The sequence below is a fragment of the Salvelinus alpinus genome, chromosome 7 (genome assembly GCF_045679555.1).
Source record: "Salvelinus alpinus chromosome 7, SLU_Salpinus.1, whole genome shotgun sequence".
Taxonomy (NCBI): domain Eukaryota; kingdom Metazoa; phylum Chordata; class Actinopteri; order Salmoniformes; family Salmonidae; genus Salvelinus; species Salvelinus alpinus.
This window is the reverse complement of record NC_092092.1, coordinates 71,454,162-71,480,088: the sequence shown is the minus strand read 5'-3', so window position 1 is coordinate 71,480,088 and position 25,927 is coordinate 71,454,162. Positions and strand designations below refer to the sequence as shown.

The 25,927-nt window shown below is 44.5% G+C and overlaps 2 protein-coding genes across 2 annotated transcripts in view; both read right to left on the bottom strand.

Moving 5' to 3' along the window:
* LOC139581913 (girdin-like) overlaps positions 1 to 16,966 on the bottom strand; it is a 27,314-nt gene extending 10,348 nt beyond the window's left edge. The window contains exons 1-15 of the mRNA XM_071412110.1: positions 16,751 to 16,966; positions 15,453 to 15,601; positions 15,145 to 15,253; positions 14,374 to 14,443; positions 14,213 to 14,271; positions 13,847 to 13,930; positions 13,575 to 13,715; positions 13,189 to 13,337; positions 12,882 to 12,963; positions 12,624 to 12,782; positions 8,917 to 9,063; positions 8,457 to 8,649; positions 8,156 to 8,286; positions 7,884 to 7,955; positions 1 to 247 (exon numbers count right to left, since the gene is read on the bottom strand). The exon at positions 1 to 247 is cut by the window's left edge and continues 482 nt beyond it. Of these exons, the coding sequence (XP_071268211.1) occupies positions 1 to 247; positions 7,884 to 7,955; positions 8,156 to 8,286; positions 8,457 to 8,649; positions 8,917 to 9,063; positions 12,624 to 12,782; positions 12,882 to 12,963; positions 13,189 to 13,337; positions 13,575 to 13,715; positions 13,847 to 13,930; positions 14,213 to 14,271; positions 14,374 to 14,443; positions 15,145 to 15,253; positions 15,453 to 15,601; positions 16,751 to 16,813 (1,855 nt within the window). The 5' untranslated portion in view covers positions 16,814 to 16,966. The remainder of the gene's footprint in view (positions 248 to 7,883; positions 7,956 to 8,155; positions 8,287 to 8,456; positions 8,650 to 8,916; positions 9,064 to 12,623; positions 12,783 to 12,881; positions 12,964 to 13,188; positions 13,338 to 13,574; positions 13,716 to 13,846; positions 13,931 to 14,212; positions 14,272 to 14,373; positions 14,444 to 15,144; positions 15,254 to 15,452; positions 15,602 to 16,750) is intronic.
* Positions 16,967 to 21,951: 4,985 nt separating this feature from the next.
* LOC139581912 (RDS/peripherin-like protein xRDS35) lies at positions 21,952 to 25,657 on the bottom strand. Its single transcript, XM_071412109.1, has 4 exons — positions 25,321 to 25,657; positions 23,052 to 23,294; positions 22,542 to 22,729; positions 21,952 to 22,231 (listed from the first exon to the last, which is right to left on the bottom strand). Exons 1-4 carry the CDS (start codon positions 25,468 to 25,470, stop codon positions 21,952 to 21,954), a joined length of 861 nt encoding a protein of 286 aa, XP_071268210.1. The 5' UTR covers positions 25,471 to 25,657.
* Positions 25,658 to 25,927: the final 270 nt, after the last annotated feature.

The window sequence follows — 25,927 nt, the reverse complement described above, 5'->3', positions numbered from 1 at the left end:
CTGCCCCAACTCCAGCTTCTCTTTGGGTTCTGATGATGTTGGCTCCCCTCTCACTGTCCAACCCTCTCCGGGCAGTACCCTCCCCTTCTCCTCTTGAGGACTCAGAACCTTGGACTCCCCTCTCTCCCCTCTCCACCTTCTCTCCCCTCTCCTCCTTCTCTCCTTCTTCCTCAATACTTTGATGTTTTGTCAGCAGCAGTTCCAGGCTCTTTTTCAAAGTGGCATTTTTGTTCTTGACGTTCTGAAACTGAGATTGGAGAGGAGGGAAGACAATGACAAGAACAGTTCATGTGTCAGACAACACAGTGAGGTTGAAACTAGATACATGTCAGACGACACAGTGAGGTTGAAACTAGATACATGTCAGACGACACAGTGAGGTTGAAACTAGATACATGTCAGACGACACAGTGAGGTTGAAACTAGATACATGTCAGACGACACAGTGAGGTTGAAACTAGATACATGTCAGACGACACAGTGAGGCCACATCTAGATACATGTCAGATGAAACAGTGAGGTCACATCTAGATACATGTCAGATGACACAGTGAGGTCACATCTAGATACATGTCAGATGACACAGTGAGGTCACATCTAGATACATGTCAGATGACACAGTGAGGCCACATCTAGATACATGTCAGATGACACAGTGAGGCCACATCTAGATACATGTCAGACGACACAGTGAGGCCACATCTAGATACATGTCAGATGACACAGTGAGGTCACATCTAGATACATGTCAGATGACACAGTGAGGTCACATCTAGATACATGTCAGATGACACAGTGAGGCCACATCTAGATACATGTCAGATGACACAGTGAGGTCACATCTAGATACATGTCAGATGACACAGTGAGGCCACATCTAGATACATGTCAGATGACACAGTGAGGCCACATCTAGATACATGTCAGATGACACAGTGAGGCCACATCTAGATACATGTCAGATGACACAGTGAGGTCACATCTAGATACATGTCAGATGACACAGTGAGGTCACATCTAGATACATGTCAGATGACACAGTGAGGCCACATCTAGATACATGTCAGACGACACAGAGAGGCCACATCTAGATACATGTCAGATGACACAGTGAGGCCACATCTAGATACATGTCAGATGACACAGTGAGGTCACATCTAGATACATGTCAGATGACACAGTGAGGTCACATCTAGATACATGTCAGACCACAGTGAGGCCACATCTAGATACATGTCAGACCACAGTGAAGCCACATCTAGATACATGTCAGACCACAATGAGGCCACATCTAGATACATGTCAGATGACACAGTGAGGCCACATCTAGATACATGTCAGACGACACAGTGAGGTCACATCTAGATACATGTCAGATGACACAGTGAGGTCACATCTAGATACATGTCAGATGACACAGTGAGGTCACATCTAGATACATGTCAGATGACACAGTGAGGCCACATCTAGATACATGTCAGATGACACAGTGAGGTCACATCTAGATACATGTCAGATGACACAGTGAGGCCACATCTAGATACATGTCAGATGACACAGTGAGGTCACATCTAGATACATGTCAGATGACACAGTGAGGCCACATCTAGATACATGTCAGATGACACAGTGAGGCCACATCTAGATACATGTCAGATGACACAGTGAGGCCACATCTAGATACATGTCAGATGACACAGTGAGGTCACATCTAGATACATGTCAGACGACACAGTGAGGTCACATCTAGATACATGTCAGACGACACAGTGAGGTCACATCTAGATACATGTCAGATGACACAGTGAAGCCACATCTAGATACATGTCAGACGACACAGTGAGGTCACATCTAGATACATGTCAGACGACACAGTGAGGTCACATCTAGATACATGTCAGACGACACAGTGAGGTCACATCTAGATACATGTCAGATGACACAGTGAGGCCACATCTAGATACATGTCAGATGACACAGTGAGGTCACATCTAGATACATGTCAGATGACACAGTGAGGTCACATCTAGATACATGTCAGATGACACAGTGAGGCCACATCTAGATACATGTCAGATGACACAGTGAGGCCACATCTAGATACATGTCAGATGACACAGTGAGGTCACATCTAGATACATGTCAGATGACACAGTGAGGTCACATCTAGATACATGTCAGATGACACAGTGAGGTCACATCTAGATACATGTCAGACGACACAGTGAGGTCACATCTAGATACATGTCAGACGACACAGTGAGGTCACATCTAGATACATGTCAGATGACACAGTGAGGCCACATCTAGATACATGTCAGATGACACAGTGAGGTCACATCTAGATACATGTCAGACCACAGTGAGGCCACATCTAGATACATGTCAGACCACAGTGAGGTCACATCTAGATACATGTCAGACCACAGTGATGTCACATCTAGATACATGTCAGATGACACAGTGAGGTCACATCTAGATACATGTCAGACCACAGTGAGGTCACATCTAGATACATGTCAGATGACACAGTGAGGTCACATCTAGATACATGTCAGACCACAGTGAGGTCACATCTAGATACATGTCAGATGACACAGTGAGGTCACATCTAGATACATGTCAGACCACAGTGAGGTCACATCTAGATACATGTCAGATGACACAGTGAGGCCACATCTAGATACATGTCAGATGACACAGTGAGGCCACATCTAGATACATGTCAGATGACACAGTGAGGCCACATCTAGATACATGTCAGATGACACAGTGAGGCCACATCTAGATACATGTCAGACCACAGTGAGGTCACATCTAGATACATGTCAGATGACACAGTGAGGTCACATCTAGATACATGTCAGACCACAATGAGGCCACATCTAGATACATGTCAGATGACACAGTGAGGCCACATCTAGATACATGTCAGATGACACAGTGAGGTCACATCTAGATACATGTCAGATGACACAGTGAAGCCACATCTAGATACATGTCAGATGACACAGTGAGGCCACATCTAGATACATGTCAGATGACACAGTGAGGCCACATCTAGATACATGTCAGATGACACAGTGAGGTCACATCTAGATACATGTCAGACCACAGTGAGGCCACATCTAGATACATGTCAGATGACACACTGAGGCCACATCTAGATACATGTCAGATGACACAGTGAGGTCACATCTAGATACATGTCAGATGACACAGTGAGGTCACATCTAGATACATGTCAGATGACACAGTGAGGCCACATCTAGATACATGTCAGATGACACAGTGAGGCCACATCTAGATACATGTCAGATGACACAGTGAGGTCACATCTAGATACATGTCAGATGACACAGTGAGGCCACATCTAGATACATGTCAGATGACACAGTGAGGCCACATCTAGATACATGTCAGATGACACAGTGAGGTCACATCTAGATACATGTCAGATGACACAGTGAGGTCACATCTAGATACATGTCAGATGACACAGTGAAGTCACATCTAGATACATGTCAGACGACACAGTGAGGTCACATCTAGATACATGTCAGACGACACAGTGAGGTCACATCTAGATACATGTCAGATGACACAGTGAGGCCACATCTAGATACATGTCAGATGACACAGTGAGGTCACATCTAGATACATGTCAGACCACATTGAGGCCACATCTAGATACATGTCAGACCACAGTGAGGTCACATCTAGATACATGTCAGACCACAGTGATGTCACATCTAGATACATGTCAGATGACACAGTGAGGTCACATCTAGATACATGTCAGACCACAGTGAGGTCACATCTAGATACATGTCAGATGACACAGTGAGTTCACATCTAGATACATGTCAGACCACAGTGAGGTCACATCTAGATACATGTCAGATGACACAGTGAGGTCACATCTAGATACATGTCAGACCACAGTGAGGTCACATCTAGATACATGTCAGATGACACAGTGAGGCCACATCTAGATACATGTCAGATGACACAGTGAGGCCACATCTAGATACATGTCAGATGACACAGTGAGGCCACATCTAGATACATGTCAGATGACACAGTGAGGCCACATCTAGATACATGTCAGACCACAGTGAGGTCACATCTAGATACATGTCAGATGACACAGTGAGGTCACATCTAGATACATGTCAGACCACAGTGAGGCCACATCTAGTTACATGTCAGATGACACAGTGAGGCCACATCTAGATACATGTCAGATGACACAGTGAGGTCACATCTAGATACATGTCAGATGACACAGTGAGGTCACATCTAGATACATGTCAGATGACACAGTGAGGTCACATCTAGATACATGTCAGATGACACAGTGAGGTCACATCTAGATACATGTCAGACGACACAGTGAGGTCACATCTAGATACATGTCAGATGACACAGTGAGGTCACATCTAGATACATGTCAGATGACACAGTGAGGCCACATCTAGATACATGTCAGATGACACAGTGAGGCCACATCTAGATACATGTCAGACGACACAGTGAGGTCACATCTAGATACATGTCAGACGACACAGTGAGGTCACATCTAGATACATGTCAGATGACACAGTGAGGCCACATCTAGATACATGTCAGATGACACAGTGAGGTCACATCTAGATACATGTCAGACCACAGTGAGGCCACATCTAGATACATGTCAGACCACAGTGAGGTCACATCTAGATACATGTCAGACCACAGTGATGTCACATCTAGATACATGTCAGATGACACAGTGAGGTCACATCTAGATACATGTCAGACCACAGTGAGGTCACATCTAGATACATGTCAGATGACACAGTGAGGTCACATCTAGATACATGTCAGACCACAGTGAGGTCACATCTAGATACATGTCAGATGACACAGTGAGGTCACATCTAGATACATGTCAGACCACAGTGAGGTCACATCTAGATACATGTCAGATGACACAGTGAGGCCACATCTAGATACATGTCAGATGACACAGTGAGGCCACATCTAGATACATGTCAGATGACACAGTGAGGCCACATCTAGATACATATCAGATGACACAGTGAGGCCACATCTAGATACATGTCAGACCACAGTGAGGTCACATCTAGATACATGTCAGATGACACAGTGAGGTCACATCTAGATACATGTCAGACCACAGTGAGGCCACATCTAGATACATGTCAGATGACACAGTGAGGCCACATCTAGATACATGTCAGATGACACAGTGAGGTCACATCTAGATACATGTCAGATGACACAGTGAAGCCACATCTAGATACATGTCAGATGACACAGTGAGGCCACATCTAGATACATGTCAGATGACACAGTGAGGCCACATCTAGATACATGTCAGATGACACAGTGAGGTCACATCTAGATACATGTCAGACCACAGTGAGGCCACATCTAGATACATGTCAGATGACACACTGAGGCCACATCTAGATACATGTCAGATGACACAGTGAGGTCACATCTAGATACATGTCAGATGACACAGTGAGGTCACATCTAGATACATGTCAGATGACACAGTGAGGCCACATCTAGATACATGTCAGATGACACAGTGAGGCCACATCTAGATACATGTCAGATGACACAGTGAGGTCACATCTAGATACATGTCAGATGACACAGTGAGGCCACATCTAGATACATGTCAGATGACACAGTGAGGCCACATCTAGATACATGTCAGATGACACAGTGAGGTCACATCTAGATACATGTCAGATGACACAGTGAGGTCACATCTAGATACATGTCAGATGACACAGTGAGGTCACATCTAGATACATGTCAGACGACACAGTGAGGTCACATCTAGATACATGTCAGACGACACAGTGAGGTCACATCTAGATACATGTCAGATGACACAGTGAGGCCACATCTAGATACATGTCAGATGACACAGTGAGGTCACATCTAGATACATGTCAGACCACAGTGAGGCCACATCTAGATACATGTCAGACCACAGTGAGGTCACATCTAGATACATGTCAGACCACAGTGATGTCACATCTAGATACATATCAGATGACACAGTGAGGTCACATCTAGATACATGTCAGACCACAGTGAGGTCACATCTAGATACATGTCAGATGACACAGTGAGGTCACATCTAGATACATGTCAGACCACAGTGAGGTCACATCTAGATACATGTCAGATGACACAGTGAGGCCACATCTAGATACATGTCAGATGACACAGTGAGGCCACATCTAGATACATGTCAGATGACACAGTGAGGCCACATCTAGATACATGTCAGATGACACAGTGAGGCCACATCTAGATACATGTCAGACCACAGTGAGGTCACATCTAGATACATGTCAGATGACACAGTGAGGTCACATCTAGATACATGTCAGACCACAGTGAGGCCACATCTAGATACATGTCAGATGACACAGTGAGGCCACATCTAGATACATGTCAGATGACACAGTGAGGTCACATCTAGATACATGTCAGATGACACAGTGAAGCCACATCTAGATACATGTCAGATGACACAGTGAGGCCACATCTAGATACATGTCAGATGACACAGTGAGGCCACATCTAGATACATGTCAGATGACACAGTGAGGTCACATCTAGATACATGTCAAATGACACAGTGAAGCCACATCTAGATACATGTCAGATGACACAGTAAGGTCACATCTAGATACATGTCAGACCACAGTGAGGCCACATCTAGATACATGTCAGATGACACACTGAGGCCACATCTAGATACATGTCAGATGACACAGTGAGGTCACATCTAGATACATGTCAGATGACACAGTGAGGCCACATCTAGATACATGTCAGATGACACAGTGAGGCCACATCTAGATACATGTCAGATGACACAGTGAGGTCACATCTAGATACATGTCAGATGACACAGTGAGGCCACATCTAGATACATGTCAGATGACACAGTGAGGTCACATCTAGATACATGTCAGATGACACAGTGAGGTCACATCTAGATACATGTCAGATGACACAGTGAGGCCACATCTAGATACATGTCAGATGACACAGTGAGGTCACATCTAGATACATGTCAGATGACACAGTGAGGTCACATCTAGATACATGTCAGATGACACAGTGAGGTCACATCTAGATACATGTCAGATGACACAGTGAGGCCACATCTAGATACATGTCAGATGACACAGTGAGGCCACATCTAGATACATGTCAGATGACACAGTGAGGCCACATCTAGATACATGTCAGATGACACAGTGAGGCCACATCTAGATACATGTCAGATGACACAGTGAGGTCACATCTAGATACATGTCAGATGACACAGTGAGGCCACATCTAGATACATGTCAGATGACACAGTGAGGTCACATCTAGATACATGTCAGATGACACAGTGAGGCCACATCTAGATACATGTCAGATGACACAGTGAGGCCACATCTAGATACATGTCAGATGACACAGTGAGGCCACATCTAGATACATGTCAGATGACACAGTGAGGCCACATCTAGATACATGTCAGATGACACAGTGAGGTCACATCTAGATACATGTCAGATGACACAGTGAGGCCACATCTAGATACATGTCAGATGACACAGTGAGGCCACATCTAGATACATGTCAGATGACACAGTGAGGCCACATCTAGATACATTTCAGACGACACAGTGAGGTCACATCTAGATACATGTCAGTGTAGAGGTTTAGTGAACCACACCCCCGTGATGAGTAACGTTCTCTTAGACCTGAAGACTTTTGTTTGCCTCCTAGGCTTTAGCTCAGAGGGTTAACACAGACTTGTCCAAACCCAGTCGGTCACATCAGCTCACCTCTCTTAGTGTATTCTGATGTTCTGCCTCCAGACAGGCCAACTCCTCCCTCACCTCCGGCAAATCAGCTTGCTGCAAAATATAGTAGACAGTTGGATCCTCCAATAGCAGTACCCTTAGCCTGGACACTAATACATGTACTTGGCAAGCCAAAAGGTTCCCTGTGTAGAGTCTCATTCTTCTCAAGGTTAATTTTCCTTGCTACTGTTGCCTTTGCCTGCTCTCTGGAGGTTTACTCCAGACTCATTCTATTTTGATTGATTGACACTTACCCTCTGACCCCTGACCTCCTGTTCAGATAGCAGGTCCTCCAGACGCCTCCTCAGCTCGGCATTCTCATTTTCAGCTCCCAGAAGTCTCAGTGACGACGCCTCACCCACCTCCACACTCAGAGGCTTCAGATCTGACGGGGGTGGGGGGGGGGGGAGATATATAATTGCATTGCTTTGGCAACAGTGGTACCCATTCATGCCATTAAATCTTATTTAAATTTGAATTAGAGAGGAGGGGTAGTTGACAATAATCAAACAATTTAACTGAAAAGACACACAACAGACAGGCAGACTGACTGACCAATATCTTCTCTTAGCTCCTCTCTTAGCCCAGCCTCCTCGTCAGACTCCACCTCTGATTGGTGGAAATGTCGAGCCGCTGTCATCATGCCTGTATTGTTGTTGTTATGTCTAAGCACCTGTCTAAGCTCCGCCTCCAGGCCCATGTTCATCTCTAACAGCTCATCGACCCTCTGCTGCTCAGTGTCCTGCTCCTACACACACACACACACACACACACACACACACACACACACACACACACACACACACACACACACACACACACACACACACACACACACACACACACACACACACACACACACACACACACACACACACACACACACACACACACCAGCAAATTAGGGAACATGTCTATGTGAGCCCAAGCAGCAGATGCCAAATTCCTTACTTGTGATTCACAAACATGTTTGGTTAACACACATTACCACATACACATTACCATCATTACCTACCCCTTCCAGATCTATGAGTCTCTGTCGCAGCAGCAGATTGTCCCTCTCCAGCTCCCGTAGGCTGGAGCAGCGTTGCCGTGTGTCTGCCAGCTGCTCCTCCAGCAGGACTCGGGTCTCCTGTAGCGCCACACACAGCTGCTGCTGCTCCTACAGGGGGTTCCACACAGAGACAGGGGACAGAGACACAGAGAGAGACAAGGACAGAGACACAAAGAAAGACAGGGGATAGAGACAGAGAGAGAGATACAAAGACAGAGACACAAAGAAATACATGGGATAGAGACAGAGAGAGACAAGGACATGGATAGGGGATAGAGACAGAGACAGGAACAGAGACAGAGAGAGAGACAAAGACAGAGACACAAAGAAATACATGGGATAGAGACAGAGAGAGACAAGGACATGGATAGGGGATAGAGACAGAGACAGGAACAGAGACAGAGAGAGAGACAAAGACAGAGACACAAAGAAAGACATGGGATAGAGACAGAGAGAGACAAGGCCAGGGATAGGGGATAGAGACAGAGACAGGAACAGAGACAGAGAGAGAGACAAAGACAGAGACACAAAGAAAGACATGGGATAGAGACAGAGAGAGACAAGGACAGGGATAGGGGATAGAGACAGAGACAGGAACAGAGACAGAGAGAGAGAGACAAAGACAGAGACACAAAGAAAGACATGGGATAGAGACAGAGAGAGACATATTGTAGAGAGGGGACAATCAGGTCCTAATGGCCTGGTATTCAGAGCTCTATTGTCCTTCCATCAGGTCCTAATAGCCTGCTATTCAGAGTTCTATTGTCCTTCCATCAGGTCCTAATGGCCTGGTATTCAGAGATCTATTGTCCCTCCATCAGGTCCTAACGGCCTGGTATTCAGAGCTCTATTGTCCCTCCATCAGGTCCTAATGGCCTGGTACTCAGGGCTCTAATGTCCCTCCATCAGGTCCTAATGGCCTGGTACTCAGGGCTCTATTGTCCCTCTAAGCACTCTGACATCAATGCAAATACAGTTGAAAATCACATCAAACACGTATCCAAACAGTTTCATGCTTTTAAAACTCACCTCACTGTGATTGATCAATTTGAAGAAAGAAGTTCAACAACAGGTTAAACTGAGTGGAAAACATGGTTGTTGTGGATGTTGTTTCAAAGCCAAACACAACGAAATGGACAGCGCTTTCTAAGGTGATGATTCATTCAAAACACCCATACACATATTAGAGCTCATGCATATGCATAAGGTTATGATCCCAAGCCCCCAAAAAATAACTTTATTAAATTGCTACAATACATAGCCTACATATTACCCATGGCAGAAAAACATAAAACAAAACGTTAATATGTCTTTAATATGTCTTTAGTACATAGTTTGTCTAGCCTATACTATATAATGGTCTTTGAGTGTGGACTGTATTGTTATGCATATTGGATGGACTGGTTACCTTATGCTACGCTCCAAAATGCATATTCATGAGTCTGGGAGAGAATGTATAGCCCTAGACGATACTGTTGGTTCATTGATTGTGCAGGGTGGTTTACTGTTAGCCTACAATTAGTGAATTTATATATCACCTGTCGGGCAGCGTGAGCATGCTCCTCAAACAGGAATATCACCTGTCGGCAGCGAGAGCATGCTCCTCAAACAGGAATATCACCTGTCGGGCAGCGAGAGCATGCTCCTCAAACAGGAATATCACCTGTCGGTGGAGAGAGCATGCTCCTCAAACTGTGGTTGATGCGTGGAGTGAAATAAGTCTTTGTATTTATTTCTCAACTGCTCATATTAAGCACAGCTCGGATATAAAACCGAAGTATCCTACAAAATGGACCAGCGGGAAAGTGCGCGGCCTCCATTCCCTACTCGAGTGCATACAGATAACGTATTTTTCCCCCTTCCCCTGTTCCTACGAATCCTACCTAATTGATAACTAGATTTAATTGAGAATAGTCTGATGGGTGAAAATATGATCACTTGATGAGAAAACATCTGTGTAGCCTGAGGCAAGGAACAGAGCCCAAGCTGTTTTTGCGACTTTCTCAAATCATCAACAGTCTATAGTGGCATCATGCAGCCCATATATGTTTTGATTTCTAAGACATTCTAAGATGTGTTTCATTCACAACTGAAGTTTCCAAATAGTTCTACATCTCGCATTAAAGGGCTGTTTCAAATGATCACTTTTATGCTCAACATAGCCACTTCATATGCACTCTCACTCCAGAATAATATCCTTTCTATTTTATTCAGCTAAGTTCAATTTTATTCTTCTTACTATAAGAATCATATAATATAAAATAATGGCATGGGACTTGTAAGCATATCTTGTCAGCTAAATGAACAAGCCTCCAGCCTATGGCATGGCGCATAGCCAGATAACATAGGCAGACAGTAGGCCAACTCTTATTCTGTTCTTCTGAAATACATTTTCATCACATCATAATGTTTCTTTAGACCTGACTAAAATAAATCATGGATTTATTGGGATGGTGTATATTAATTTGATTAATTATACTTTTTAAAATGTAGATGTTCCAAAGGCATGCATCAGCAGCTTGTATGGAGGCCTGGAGATGCTCAACATCTTTGTGTTAATTAACCGTCAAATACCGTGAGACCAGCAGACTTTTGCACGACAATAACCAGCTGACAAAATGTCATGACCGCCACAGCCCCACTAGCACCTATACTACATGTAGAAACTGCAACAGTGTCATCAATATTGAGGGAGCTCACCTACTGTAAGCCCATCTGCAAACACAGAGGGGAAGTAGCTTGGGAAGGGGCTAAGGATTGTTTTTGAAATGGGCCAACAATCAGCTGTGTGGCTACAGTTGACAGTAGAGTTGGTGTGGTTTGGTACCTTCAATTGTGTCTGTCAACAGTGTATGGTGTATTGGTGGCGAAACCTTCAGTAGTGTCTCTGTGTACTAAACAGTGTGTGGTGTATAGGTGGAGATACCTTCAGTAGTGTCTCTGTGTACTAAACAGTGTGTGGTGTATAGGTGGAGATACCTTCAGTAGTGTCTCTGTGTACTAAACAGTGTGTGGTGTATAGGTGGAGATACCTTCAGTAGTGTCTCTGTGTACTAAACAGTGTGTGGTGTATAGGTGGAGATACCTTCAGTTGTGTCTCTGTGTACTAAACAGTGTGTGGTGTATAGGTGGAGATACCTTCAGTAGTGCCTCTGTGTACTAAACAGTGTGTGGTGTATAGGTGGAGATACCTTCAGTAGTGTCTCTGTGTACTAAACAGTGTGTGGTGTATAGGTGGAGATACCTTCAGTAGTGCCTCTGTGTACTAAACAGTGTGTGGTGTATAGGTGGAGATACCTTCAGTAGTGTCTCTGTGTACTAAACAGTGTGTGGTGTATAGGTGGAGATACCTTCAGTAGTGTCTCTGTGTACTAAACAGTGTGTGGTGTATAGGTGGAGATACCTTCAGTAGTGCCTCTGTGTACTAAACAGTGTGTGGTGTATAGGTGGAGATACCTTCAGTAGTGTCTCTGTGTACTAAACAGTGTGTGGTGTATAGGTGGAGATACCTTCAGTAGTGTCTCTGTGTACTAAACAGTGTGTGGTGTATAGGTGGAGATACCTTCAGTAGTGCCTCTGTGTACTAAACAGTGTGTGGTGTATAGGTGGAGATACCTTCAGTAGTGTCTCTGTGTACTAAACAGTGTGTGGTGTATAGGTGGAGATACCTTCAGTTGTGTGCGAGTGACTTCCAGGCTGCGTAGTCTATGAGTGCAGCTCTGTAGCTCTGTCTGCAGCTGCTCGGCTCTGCCTGCACGGTCACGAAGACAGTCCAGCTCGTCACGCAACGCTCGCATTCCCCGCACCTCACCCTGAAGACTGCGCTTCTGCCCAACACACACAAGATGGAGGTGAGTTCAGAGGAGGACAAAAGTAGTGTAAAGTTCCGGTACAGTTACTGGTAGTGCTGCTACAGAAAATCTGACCTCTTTCTGAAGTTTCTTCAACTGCTCCTCCATAGTTTGAACTTCCTGCTTGTAATCCAATAGTTGATCTCCTTTGTCTTCCCTATAGAAACAGATGTCATTATTTCAATAGTATTATGCTACTAAACTACAGAGACCTCTTACAAAATAGTCCTCTTCCAATTTAAAAACCTTTAACACATTCCCTAGAAATGGATGACAGTTACCAGACATCTCTCAAAGAAAAGTCTTCCTCCAACTTAAAACCTTTTTGATGCACGCAAGGACATGAACGTCTAACACACAAGCATACACACACACGTCTTACAGTTCTTGTTTGAGGCATCGTAGTTTGGCCCTGCTGTCTGCTAGCTGGACAGCCAGACTCTGGGGCAGCTCCTCAGTGTGACCACCTGGGGGCGCCATGAGAGACTCAGCCTGCTGGACCTCGCTCGTCCAACACAACTCTGCTATCCTCTGAGTGAGGGGGGGTGGGGGGGGGGGGCAGCAAGAGGTGACAGGTAGGTGATGAAATCAGGACCAGGTTCTGTGTGAATCTGTGAGTGTAAGAAACCCTTAGAGCTTTTTAAATCAAGTTTGACACAGTGACGCTTTTCGCTCTCCTATAAGAGGCTGAATGGCTGAATGGCCTGGTTTTGTAATTAAATTCCTCTTCTGTTGTTCTGGACATTATTTGTGAGTATGTGTGTGTACCTCCAGGTGTGTGTCTCTCTGTGCCAGCAGGCCTTGGATCTGTCTGGCCATGGAGCCAAACAGCACCTGTAGCTCCACCTCCTCCAGCCCTCCCAGCTCCTCCCACTGCAGCGGCAGCACAGCTCTGGGGTCCTGGGTCACCTGCAGGAACAACAGTTTCTTACCTCTCTATGGTAATAACGGTATTTGACTGAGCATTCCAGGACAAAATGGCTGACTTGTGGTGAACGTTAATGGTGGATATGGGTAGATGAGTAGGGAACTGAACCGACCTCCTGGATACAGTTGGCAATGACAGTTTGAGTCTCGATGTCCAGCGACTGGATTTGCTGTATGAATGTTTCCTTCCTCTCACACTGTTGATGACCAACAATGAGTAGTCAGTAAGGTTGGTAAAGTTACAATTGCAGTGTGTGTGTGTGTGTGTGTGTGTGTGTGTGTGTGTGTGTGTGTGTGTGTGTGTGTGTGTGTGTGTGTGTGTGTGTGTGTGTGTGTGTGTGTGTGTGTGTGTGTGTGTGTGTGTGTGTGTGTGTGTGTGTGTGTGTGTGTGTGCCCCTTGAGCCTAGAAATCTGTCTGAGAGAGAGAGAGAGAGAGAGAGAGAGAGAGAGAGAGAGAGAGAGAGAGAGAGAGATATCACCTGTATCGCACATCCCAGTAAAAGCAGTAGCAATCTCCTCAACTCCTCCACTGCTGCCTCTGCAAGTTACAGCTCGTATGACTATCTTGTTCCCATCACACTCTCATAGACAACATAGAAGGCCAATCAGAGATACTGTACTTTTAACTGGCTCTTTTTACCTGTTAGGGGGTCTTGCCCCAAAATGGCAGTGTTTGGAAGAGGCATCAGAATCAGCTGCTGTAGATCATCCTATTGACAAAATCACAGGGGTTTGAGCAAAGAGAGAGCTTGAAGGGATACAAATATTGATTGATTGTAATTTCCCTAACCACATTGCAGTTGATACTCAAATCAACATTGAAATTACAAAACCTTCCACTAGCATCCTGTTGGCCAGTTCAGATTAAAATACAAACACAGACGACGTTAGTGGGGAAAGTAGGGCTACTTGTTCACGTCTGTTCTACGTAGCACAATGGCTATAGTTGGTTCTCAGACACAAGCACTGGTAGAGAGACATTATGCTGTAGAGTGACCACATGCTGATGGTGATTTAAGGTTCCACAATACAAAGCCAAAAGTGAAACCACAAGAAATAAAATTACATTGTAGGACCACCAGACATGACGGAATTGTTGTCCTGACAAACAGTCCTATCAATAAATTGTATCGAAAATATTTCTGAATATTCCCTGAATATTCCTTGAAACTCACTGGTGTCCCTCCCATGATGAGCAACTGTTCAGAGGGTTTGAATGACTTATAAAAAAGCAGGAACTGAAACAGCGAAGACTCATGTTTTTGTGTGTTTAATGCATTGTATCGGACTTGAGTTAATTCCTCAGAGAGATTTGACTGGATGTCTCCCTCGGCTTAAGTCTGGACCTTGTACAGTAAACTGCTCTGACTAAGACATGATTGTGTATCAAACACAACACAAACACCAATACCTGGTAGAAGGCCCTGAGGTGTCGGTTGAGGATGGAGAAGTTCTGGACTCGGAGAATCTGTTCGTCTCTTCCACTGCGGTACAAATGCTCTAGCTTGGGGTTGGGGTCTCTGGGAATGACAGACAGACAGACAGACGGAGGTGAAAGGCACCTCTTGGCAGAGAGGTGAGGGCTCACCTGCAACCCAGTATTTCACCAGCTATAATACCTTTGATCGGGAAAGTAAAAATAAATGTATTTAATTGAATCCTTCAGTACACATTCCTTTAGCCATAACATTTGAAGCCTCTGCAAAGGTGTGAACTTACATGATCCTCATGACCTCGTTGAGAAAGATCCCATTGGTCAGCCTCAGGTAGCGGTCATGGGAATTCTGGGACTTGTAGTTCACGTCCATGTACTGGTTGTAGAGCATGACGTTGTCCTCCCTGTCCACTACACCATCAAAGAGCTGTACCTGAGGGAGGGTGGATCCTATTAAGAGCTCAATTCAATCCGTAGAGCTGAAGATCCACTTTATAGCGCGATGGACAATTAAGGGCATGTTCCCGCAATCGCGGATACTGCATTCACAGTATACGCTGCATACATTGGCTCAATCTTAAATTACCTTTCAATGTGAACCATGCCGGATTAGGGTTTGGCCGGGGTAGGCCGTCATTCTAAATAAGAATTTGTTCTTAACTGACTTGCCTAGTTAAATAAAGGTTCAATAAAATAAATAAGGGGGTTTCGCTGCTAACAGAGAAAACTGTTATCTAGAATCTGTAGTGTAGATCAATGAAAGCAGAGATGGTCATATTTTACTGAGAAAAAAAACAGGAAAGGGAATAGGAAGTGACTGCTATACGGATAAACAACAAGAGACATTCTAAGAGCCAGGGTAGAGGAAGTGACAGCTATAAGGAAAAATAACAAGAGACATTCTAAGAGCCAGGGTAGAGGAAGTGACAGCTATAAGGAAAAATAACAAGAGACATTCTAAGAGCCAGGGTAGAGGAAGTGACAGCTATAAGGAAAAATAACAAGAGACATTCTAAGAGCCAGGGTAGAGGAAGTGACAGCTATAAGGAAAAATAACAAGAGAAATTCTAAGAGCCAGGGTAGAGGAAGTGACAACTATAAGGAAAAACAACAAGAGACATTCTAAGAGCCAGGGTAGAGGAAGTGACAGCTATAAGGAAAAATAACAAGAGACATTCTAAGAGCCAGGGTAGAGGAAGTGACAGCTATAAGGAAAAATAACAAGAGAAATTCTAAGACCCAGGGTAGAGGAAGCTGTGAAAAGGAGAAGTTAGAGAACTAAGTGTTGTTTGCTGTCCTTTTCATGTGACAAACGTGTTGACAAGCATTTGCATCTGATTCAAGTTCAACTCAATCATGTTTGTTATAACTCCTGTAAATAAAGAGCAATAAATGATTCATAAAATGGCATAATCTCATGTGGATTTTATGTACAGGATTTGAATGTGTTGATACTCCATAAAAGCAAAACAACAGCAATAGGCTGTGTTTTTATGTTTTATTAAAGACTATTCATCATCATGTATATCTAGGCCTACTACTGTAGAATCTTAAAGTGATTTAAATAAGCTTACAAACATACCCAAGTCACCAATGCACTTTCCATGAATTCTTCTAGAAATGCCATTATGTCCATGGTTTCCATGGTGTCGCATAAAGAATTTACCAACTTCTATAAAAATATAAATAAAATATATCCTACATTAAAGCAATTTTACTAAAAAGTGAAAAAGAGAATCCATCTTGCGTTAAATCAAGTGGTTTGACATTTCTGTTCCCCTCTTCTCCTCTTTCTTCCTCTATCTCACTTTTGCAGTTAGTGCTGGTGGTGATTACCGTTCTCCTAGCAGCAGGACATTAAAACTGGCACGATTGCATATTTATTTTAAAAAATAAGAGTCACCCTGCAAAGACATGCTAAACTTTGGGAATATCTAGTGCCGTAGAACGTTTTTTCACAGCACTGCAACCACCTTTTAAAAAATATATAGATAATTTGACATTTTCCCATTTTTAAATTGTATTATTTCTGACAGAATTTATTTTGAAAGTTTACACAAATAGTGGTATGCATAGGCTATATTTAAATGAATATACTTTCAATAAATTACAAATATACAGTGCTTTGGGAATTATTCAGCCCCTCTTGACTTTTTCAACATTTTGTTACGTTACAGCCTTATTCTAAAATGGATCCCCAAAAAAATTCCTCAGCAATCTACACACAATACCCCATAATGACAAAGCAAAAACAGAATACATAAGTATTCAGACCCTTTCCTATGAGACTCAAAATTGAGCTCAGGTGCATCCTGTTTCCATTGATCATCCTTGAGATGTTTCTACAACTTGATTGGAATCCACCTGTGGTTAATTAAATTGATTGGACATGATTTGGAAAGGCACACACCTGTCTATATAAGGTCCCACAGTTGACAGAGCATGTCAGAGCAAAAACCAAGCCATAAAGTTAAAGCAATTTTCCATAGAGGTCTGGGACAGGATTGTGTCAAGGCACAGATCTGGGGAAGAGTACCAAAAAATGTCTTCAGCATTGAAGGTCCCCAAGAACACAGTGGGCTCCATCATTCTTAAATGGAAGAAGTTTGGAACCACCAAGACTCTTTCTAGAGCTGGCCGCCTGGACAAACTGAGTAATCGGCTGAGAAGGGCCTTGGTCAGGGAGGTGACCAAAAACCCGATGGTCACTCTGACAGAGCTCTAGAGTTCCTCTGTGGAGATGGGAGAACCTTCCAGAAGGACAACCATCTCTACAGCACTCCACCAATCAGGCCTTTATGGTAGAGTGGCCAGACTGAAGCCACTCCTCCGTAAAAGGCACATGACAGCCCGCTTGGAGTTTGCCAAAAGGCACCTAAAAGACTCTCAGACCATGAGAAACAAGATTCTCTGGTCTGATGAAACCAAGATTGAACTATTTTCCTTAATGCCGAGCGTCACATCTGGATGAAACCTGGCACCATCCCTACGGTGAAGCATGGTGGTGGCAGCATCATGAGGTGGGGATGTTTTTCAGCGGCAGAGACTAGTCAGGATCGAGGCAAAGATGAACGGAGCAAAGTACAGAGAGATCCTTGAGGAAAACCTGCTCCAGAGCATTCAGGCCCTCAGACTGGGGGCGAAGGTTCACCTTCCAACAGGGAAATGACCCTAAGCACACAGCCAAGACAACGCAGGAGTGGCTTCAGGATAAGTCTCTGAATGTCCTTGAGTGGCCCAGCCAGATCCCGGACTTGAACCTGATCTAACATCTCTGGAGAGACCTGAAATAGCTGTGCAGCAACACTCCCCATCCAACCTGACAGAGCTTGAGAGGATCTGCAGAGAAGAATGGGAGAAACTCCCCAATACAGGTGTGCCAAGCTTGTAGCGTCATACCCAAGAAGACTCGAGGCTGTAATCGCTGCAAAAGGTGCTTAAACAAAGTACTGAGTAAAGGGTCTGAAAACTTATGTAAATGTGATATTTCAGTTTTACTTTTTTTAAATAAATTAGCAAACATTTCTAAACCTTTTTTTGCTTTGTCATTATGAGATATTGTGTGTAGATTGGTGAGGGGGAAAAACAATTGAATCAATTATAGAATAAGGCTGTAAGGTAACAAAATGTGGAAAAAGTCAAGGGGTCTTAATACTTTCCGAATTCACTGTATGTTATTGGAATTACTCAATAAGTCTGCAAAACTTTAATTGGTCTCTTATGCTGGGCAACGGGTTTAATATAGCATGCTGGTGACTCCTTACTCCAGCTTACCCACTCCATTCACCTGCGTACAGTAAACTGTACAGGATACTTATTGGGTTGTAGAGAAAACCTGTACTACCTGTCTCATAAACTGGGGTGTGAAATACTCAGTAGGGTCTTTACTAACCAAATGGTTCGTTTTTCAGGGGGACTGTGTCGTACATATTCAGCAACACTTCGTTCTCCACCCTCTCCATAGCTCCCAATGCAATACACTGTATTAGCCTGTGCATGGGATACATATAGGCTTGTAGAGATCTTTTCAATTCGTCTCAGCTAAAGTGGGGTGGAAAATACTCCATTTGGTGTCCACTAACCGTTTTTAGTTTGTTTTAATGTACAACCCAGTCCCCTCCCAAAACTATACATATTTGGTTAGTAGAGACCCTACTGAGTATTTTACACCCCCTTTAGCTGAGGCAGGTAGAAAATATCTCTCTACAGCCCAATATTCTCAACATACCAGTGTCAACATTGTTGGTCCCAAAATAATAGTAATTAAACCCATATTATTATTATTTTTCCCATAAATTAATTATTGCCTTTTCTTGTTGGCACAATAAAAGTGTAAATTTATTAAAATTCAGTATGTTTTGAATTAGTTATCTAGATTGCAATGTTTTGAAATGCGTGTGTTTATTTTTGAAGCGTTCTTCATTACCATACAAACGTGACGTAATTTGTGCTGCTGGCAGAATACTAGTCTGGTGGTGAGCACATTGCAAAACCACACCGGAATTTCTAAACGCTCACTCGGCGTAGTCATCACCACCTTTACCAGTGAGTATTTTTCCATAAAACAAAGCCTCTAAAATACAAATGAGTAGGTGGATTTAGATGTTAGGAAAATGTAAGACTACTTTGTGCGCACTCTGTGTTATCTTGCCTAGACCTTTGTTACAATGTTTCTATTACAATTCACTTATTCAGCTGCTTGTAGCCTATGCATCAAGATTGATCAAGGTATACTGTAACCAATTTCAAGTACAATAGTAGGCCTCGAAATGGTAAATTCATTAGGACGGGGGTTCGATGCGCTTTCAAGTGTAATGAAATGGCGAACCCTGGTGGAAATATTGTGTAAAAGTCGGTAGGCTACTATCCATGAACGTTCTACTTATCAAAGGATGACATGTTGTAAACATTGTCGTAAAACACAGTGTATGAACCATTTGACAAAGGAACAAAATAAACAGCAAATACATTTTTAAAAAATATGTTGGCTATATGTGCGTTAATAATGCGCCCAACATGTGTTGTTGTTGGTCAAAACATAATGAAAAATGTAATTACAACTTTTTACATGATCGCAATTCGAAGTGAACTTTCTCCAAACTCTGTCCATTGTTAAGGTATGTTTTTACTCCATCTCCAGTGTTAATGTTGCTGTGCAGAGAACTGCTGTAACAGTAGTCTATGGATTAGCTATGTTTGGATTACGAAGGTGTTATGAGATTTGTCAGAGTATACCTAGCAACCCAGATTACATTGTACAGTCACTCCGCTCCATACTGACCTACAGTATCACTAGCATCACGTTGTCATTACACACACATCCTCCTATACCCCTGGGTGAACTGAAATAACCCAACTCAGTTGTATGTCTATCTATCTATCTAGTACAAAATGACTCAACTCCGCAAATCCATTAAAAGCAACTAACTTTAATATATTAAATGCCTGATGCCAACTTCACATCATCTTGACACGTTACTTAGCAGTGCGTTAACAAACTCTATAGCCATTTCAGTATTCAATTGACTGTAGGCCTTCTTCACACAGGGTGAGTCTTTGTATTATTACGTTAACTGTGTGCTTTAGATTTAGTCAGATCTGAATCAAAGATCATCAGAACATTAGTGTACTTCAAAGTGTGTGTGTTTTCATTTACTTGTGTACGAGTATGTGAGTATTCTTTTTGAGTATTTATAAAATGTGTGTGTGAATTCTGTTGTGAATGTGTGTGTTCTTCGGTGCCTTCCAGTGTCTTCTTGACTTTCATGTTTTGTTCTTGACTCAAAGATTATCATTCCAAATTCTGTCAGGTTAAAAAGCCTCTGCATTGTTAGATCTTGTCTTGTCTGTGCAGAGCATGATAAGATAAGATTCCTTATGTATTTTAGTGCTCGTACATTGTTGCAGTATAAATCAAGCCAAAAAGTTCAGTGCCTGTGTCAAAGCCAAACACAGAGCTCTAGCTAGCCCACCATTAGCCTGGTCACAGGCTAGACCACAATGAGGTCACAGAACTAAGAAGCCTCCCTTCCTGTCTCAAACCCATATATGGTTATATATTATATTTCATCTAGCTGGACGTGGCTGCCTTCTCACCGTCCTCCCCTGCTTCTGCCTCATCACCTGCTTCCACCTGTATTGATAAGGAGACAGGACACCATTAGGTTATCTTCAAATCTATTACACAAGGCATTGTGGGTACTGTGGTACATCATGCTAAACCAGGGTCTGATCAGGAGGATGTATTGTTACAGACTGTTAAGATATAAATGTTTTGTGTTGAACATATACAGATGTAGGATCTTCATTTGAATAACTCTTTTGTTGCTGAGAATTGTCTAGCACAGTAGTGTATTTGCGTTTTAAAAAGGTCAGCTCTATTCATTCTCCTTCTATCTGCAACGTTTAGAGCGTTCCACGTCCCTGAACACACCCCTGGTATGTTTCACAGAGCATTGTGGGTACTGTAGTACACTACCTGTCCGAACTGGAGCAGGTTGAACATGGTGTTCTTGACGTCCATCATGGTTTCTTTCACCCCCTTCGCCAGGATGTAGCCCTCGCTGTCAGCTTCAGGGTTCTCCGGATCCACACCGTCCAGAGACGTCTGCAGGTACCGCAGACTCACCAACACTGACATCTGTGGAGATGATGTCACAGGGGTCAAGGTTAAACTCAAAGCCGTGGTTACAAAATGTATATTTATCACAGGGGCAGAGGTTGATGGTAACAAAATCACCACTGAAAACTACTATCACCACACTACAGGGTAAGAGTCAATGTTCATATTTTGTCTGTGTTTGTGCATGTGTATACCTGCAGGGAGATGACCGACAGAATCCCGGGGCCGATGGTGTTCATGAGGCCCATGTAGTAGTCGACCAGCGCCTGTCTGCAGCCGCGGATATACAGGTTCAGCTCCTCACTCTGGTGCTCATAGTTGTAGTGAGCAGCGTTGTCAGTCAGGTGGTTCTGGAGGCAGGGCCGAGGGGAGCCGGGGTTACAGCAGCTGAAGGGGACTCCATCCATCAGGTAACGACCGTCCACGTTGCTACGCACACGACTGGAGAGGAGATAGGTTAACGGTTTGATTGAGTGTTTCCATTGTAAAATGTTACCTTACATAAATGACACTGACTTTAATGATGGATGACACATTTATGAGACATGATGTATAGAAATCCCATGTGAGTCATCATCACCTCAGACAAGTCAGAGAAGGGTGGTTTGTGGGCTTAACTACACTTCTCCTCTCCACCCCCCCTCTCCCCCCCCCCCCCCCCCTCTCCCTCTCCATCCCCCTCTCTCTCTCCCTCTCCTCCTCCTCCCCCCTCCCCCTCCATCCCCCTCTCTCTCCCTCCTCCATCTCTCACTCTTTGACTTCTTTAGAGGTGAAGTCCAGGTATCTGTTGCTGATCCACTGAACCTCGAACCAGTCCCTGTAGTTGGTGTTGCCGCAGCAACGCAGTTCCATTTGCAGCCTGTCGATGGTCTCCTTCTGGAAGCAGCGGCCCGGGACATCCGTGTCCCGGTAGAAACGGATACCGTTCCTCAGGCCCACCTGGGATTGGACAGAGATTATGTCATAAAAGAGATCAGGAAGTACTCATGGGAGCCAAGGCTTGTTCTCAATTAATCTTTCCTGGATTCCTCAGTTCCTATATCCTCGCCTTCTTCTCAAAAGACATTGGAGAAGAAGATCTGGGTGGGGGGGGGGGGGGACCTTGTCCTTGTCCTCCAATACAGATGTGACGCAGGCGAGGAGATAGGATGCGGGGAATCACAGAAAGACTACTTGAGATAGGGTCTGAGTGTTATTCAGTTGCATTCACTGTCTCATTGTTCTTCATCCAAATCAAATATCCCAGCCCAGAGGCCCTTACCTTGAGTGACTCCTCGAGGTGTCCCTGCAGGGCATAGCTGAGCACCACAGCAGACAGCAACCAGACACACACCATCCAGGCCAGGCCATACCAGGGCAGCAGGAAGGGCTTCCAGGGGGGGAACCGGGCAGAGTCCAGGGAGTCCTGACACACCCGCCCAGCAAACAGGTTGATCCCCATGGTTATCAAGCCCACCAGCATCAAAATGTTGGGCACCACGTGGATCTCTGTGTTATCCATCACCTGGAGGGTCAAAGGTCAAATCTAGGATCACATTACTATACCAGTTAGAACACAGTAATAAACTACATCGAAATTATCTATATATGTTACATGACAGCATTAAGCATCAGAAGATATGTTCTGGCATGTTCCGTTCCATGATGATGATTCCATTTATGTACGTTCGTGTAAGGCAATATGAGTAATGGTAGTCAGCACCCTACATAAATACTTCTATTGCTCCACTATATCCACTATATGTAAAGTGCAACCAACTACTTCCTTTGTCAGGTTTTTTTCTGTTGTATTGGTGTTATTGAGTTTAGGAATGTTGACCTTCTTGTTCTTTTTCAGTAAGTAACAACTTGTCAAATCCAGGTCATTGCATATAGAAAATCATTGAGTATTGAAGCTAGGAGGATGCACTGGAAAACAATGTTTCCTTTTTTGATTCATATAATCCATACATAGCATGAGTGATGAACACAGCCACATACACACAGCCACACACCTATAAGCCCCTCTACCGCCCACATACACACAGCCACACACCTATAAGCCCCTCTACCCCCCACATACACCTATAAGCCCCTCTACCCCCCACATACACACAGCCACACACCTATAAGCACCTCTACCCCCACATGCACACAGCCACACACCTATAAGCACCTCTACCGCCCACATACACACAGCCACACACCTATAAGCCCCTCTACCGCCCACATACACACAGCCACACACCTATAAGCCCCTCTACCGCCCACATACACACAGCCACACACCTATAAGCCCCTCTACCGCCCACATACACACAGCCACACACCTATAAGCCCCTCTACCGCCCACATACACACAGCCACACACCTATAAGCCCCTATACCCCCCACATACACCTATAAGCCCCTCTACCCCCCACATACACACAGCCACACACCTATAAGCACCTCTACCCCCACATGCACACAGCCACGCACCTCTACCGCCCACATGCACACAGCCACACACCTATAAGCACCTCTACCGCCCACATACACACAGCCACACACCTATAAGCCCCTCTACCCCCCACATACACACAGCCACACACCTATAAGCCCCTCTACCCCCCACATACACACAGCCACACACCTATAAGCACCTCTACCCCCACATGCACACAGCCACACACCTATAAGCCCCTCTACCCCCCACATACACACAGCCACACACCTATAAGCCCCTCTACCCCCCACACACACCTATAAGCCCCTCTACCCCCCACATACACACAGCCACACACCTATAAGCCCCTCTACCGCCCACATACACACAGCCACACACCTATAAGCACCTCTACCCCCCACATACACAGCCACACACCTATAAGCACCTCTACCCCCACATGCACACAGCCACACACCTATAAGCCCCTCTACCCCCCACATACACACAGCCACACACCTATAAGCCCCTCTACCCCCCACATACACACAGCCACACACCTATAAGCCCCTCTACCCCCCACATACACACAGCCACACACCTATAAGCACCTCTACCCCCACATGCACACAGCCACACACCTATAAGCCCCTCTACCCCCCACATACACACAGCCACACACCTATAAGCCCCTCTACCCCCCACATACACACAGCCACACACCTATAAGCACCTCTACCCCACATACACACAGCCACACACCTATAAGCCCCTCTACCCCCCCAAATACAGCCACACACAAAGCTTGTCCAGATTCAAGCCAATTGCATCATGCCAGCCCAATGTTTTTCTGTGCAGTGTGAATAAAGCTTTGATAGGTGAAGGTGTGTGAAACAGACGCCACACTGAGAGACACATGGAAAACACAGCAAAGTGTTTAATTGAACCAGCCAGGATAGACGACAGGAACAGTAGTGACACAGACAGACGGACAGTTGTGTGTGTGTGTGTGCTGTGTGTTTTCCGAGTGCCAGAAACGTGTGTGTTGTGTGAAATACATAAGGTGTGTGTGTAATTTGCCATGTGTGAACAGGCATGTGTGTGTTATAGTGTTCGCCAGTACCTCTGCCCTGCGGAGCAGCTCGGTCTTGAGGTACACTCCCAGGGAGAAGGTGAAGGCCCCAGCCAGCACAGCCAGCCAGGACAGCAGCCACAGACTCTGGGCCAGACGCACACGCCTCTGCAGGGGGAACTGCAGCTTCAGCAGCGCCATGGCAACAACCAACACAGGACAAAGGAAGAAAGAATGAAAAAGAAGAGGACAGAGGGAGGAGATGTTTGGATAATCAAGTAGAGAGAGATAACGGTGAAGGATGGGGGAAAGAAGATCGGTAGGTTTAAAGAAGGAAAGTTCTGGGGGAAAAAGAAGGAGGACTACTGCGATTCATAGGAGTAGGTTATGCAAAGACAGACAGGTACGGCTTGGCCTTTCCAGGGTGCGTTCGTGAGTTATTATCAGGTTGATCTCCTGTAAGTTGTTCCTGTGGGTTGAAATAAGAAGGAAGATCCGTCTGATGGTGAAGGACAGGTTCGGGTTGGGATGATAATCCAAAGCTTTCACGTAGAAAGGAAAATATAAAACATCTCTGAAGTAATCCAATTGAATTAGTGAGACAAAAACTGAAGGCCAAGAAAACAATGAATCTAATAGATATTTGATAATTCACGTC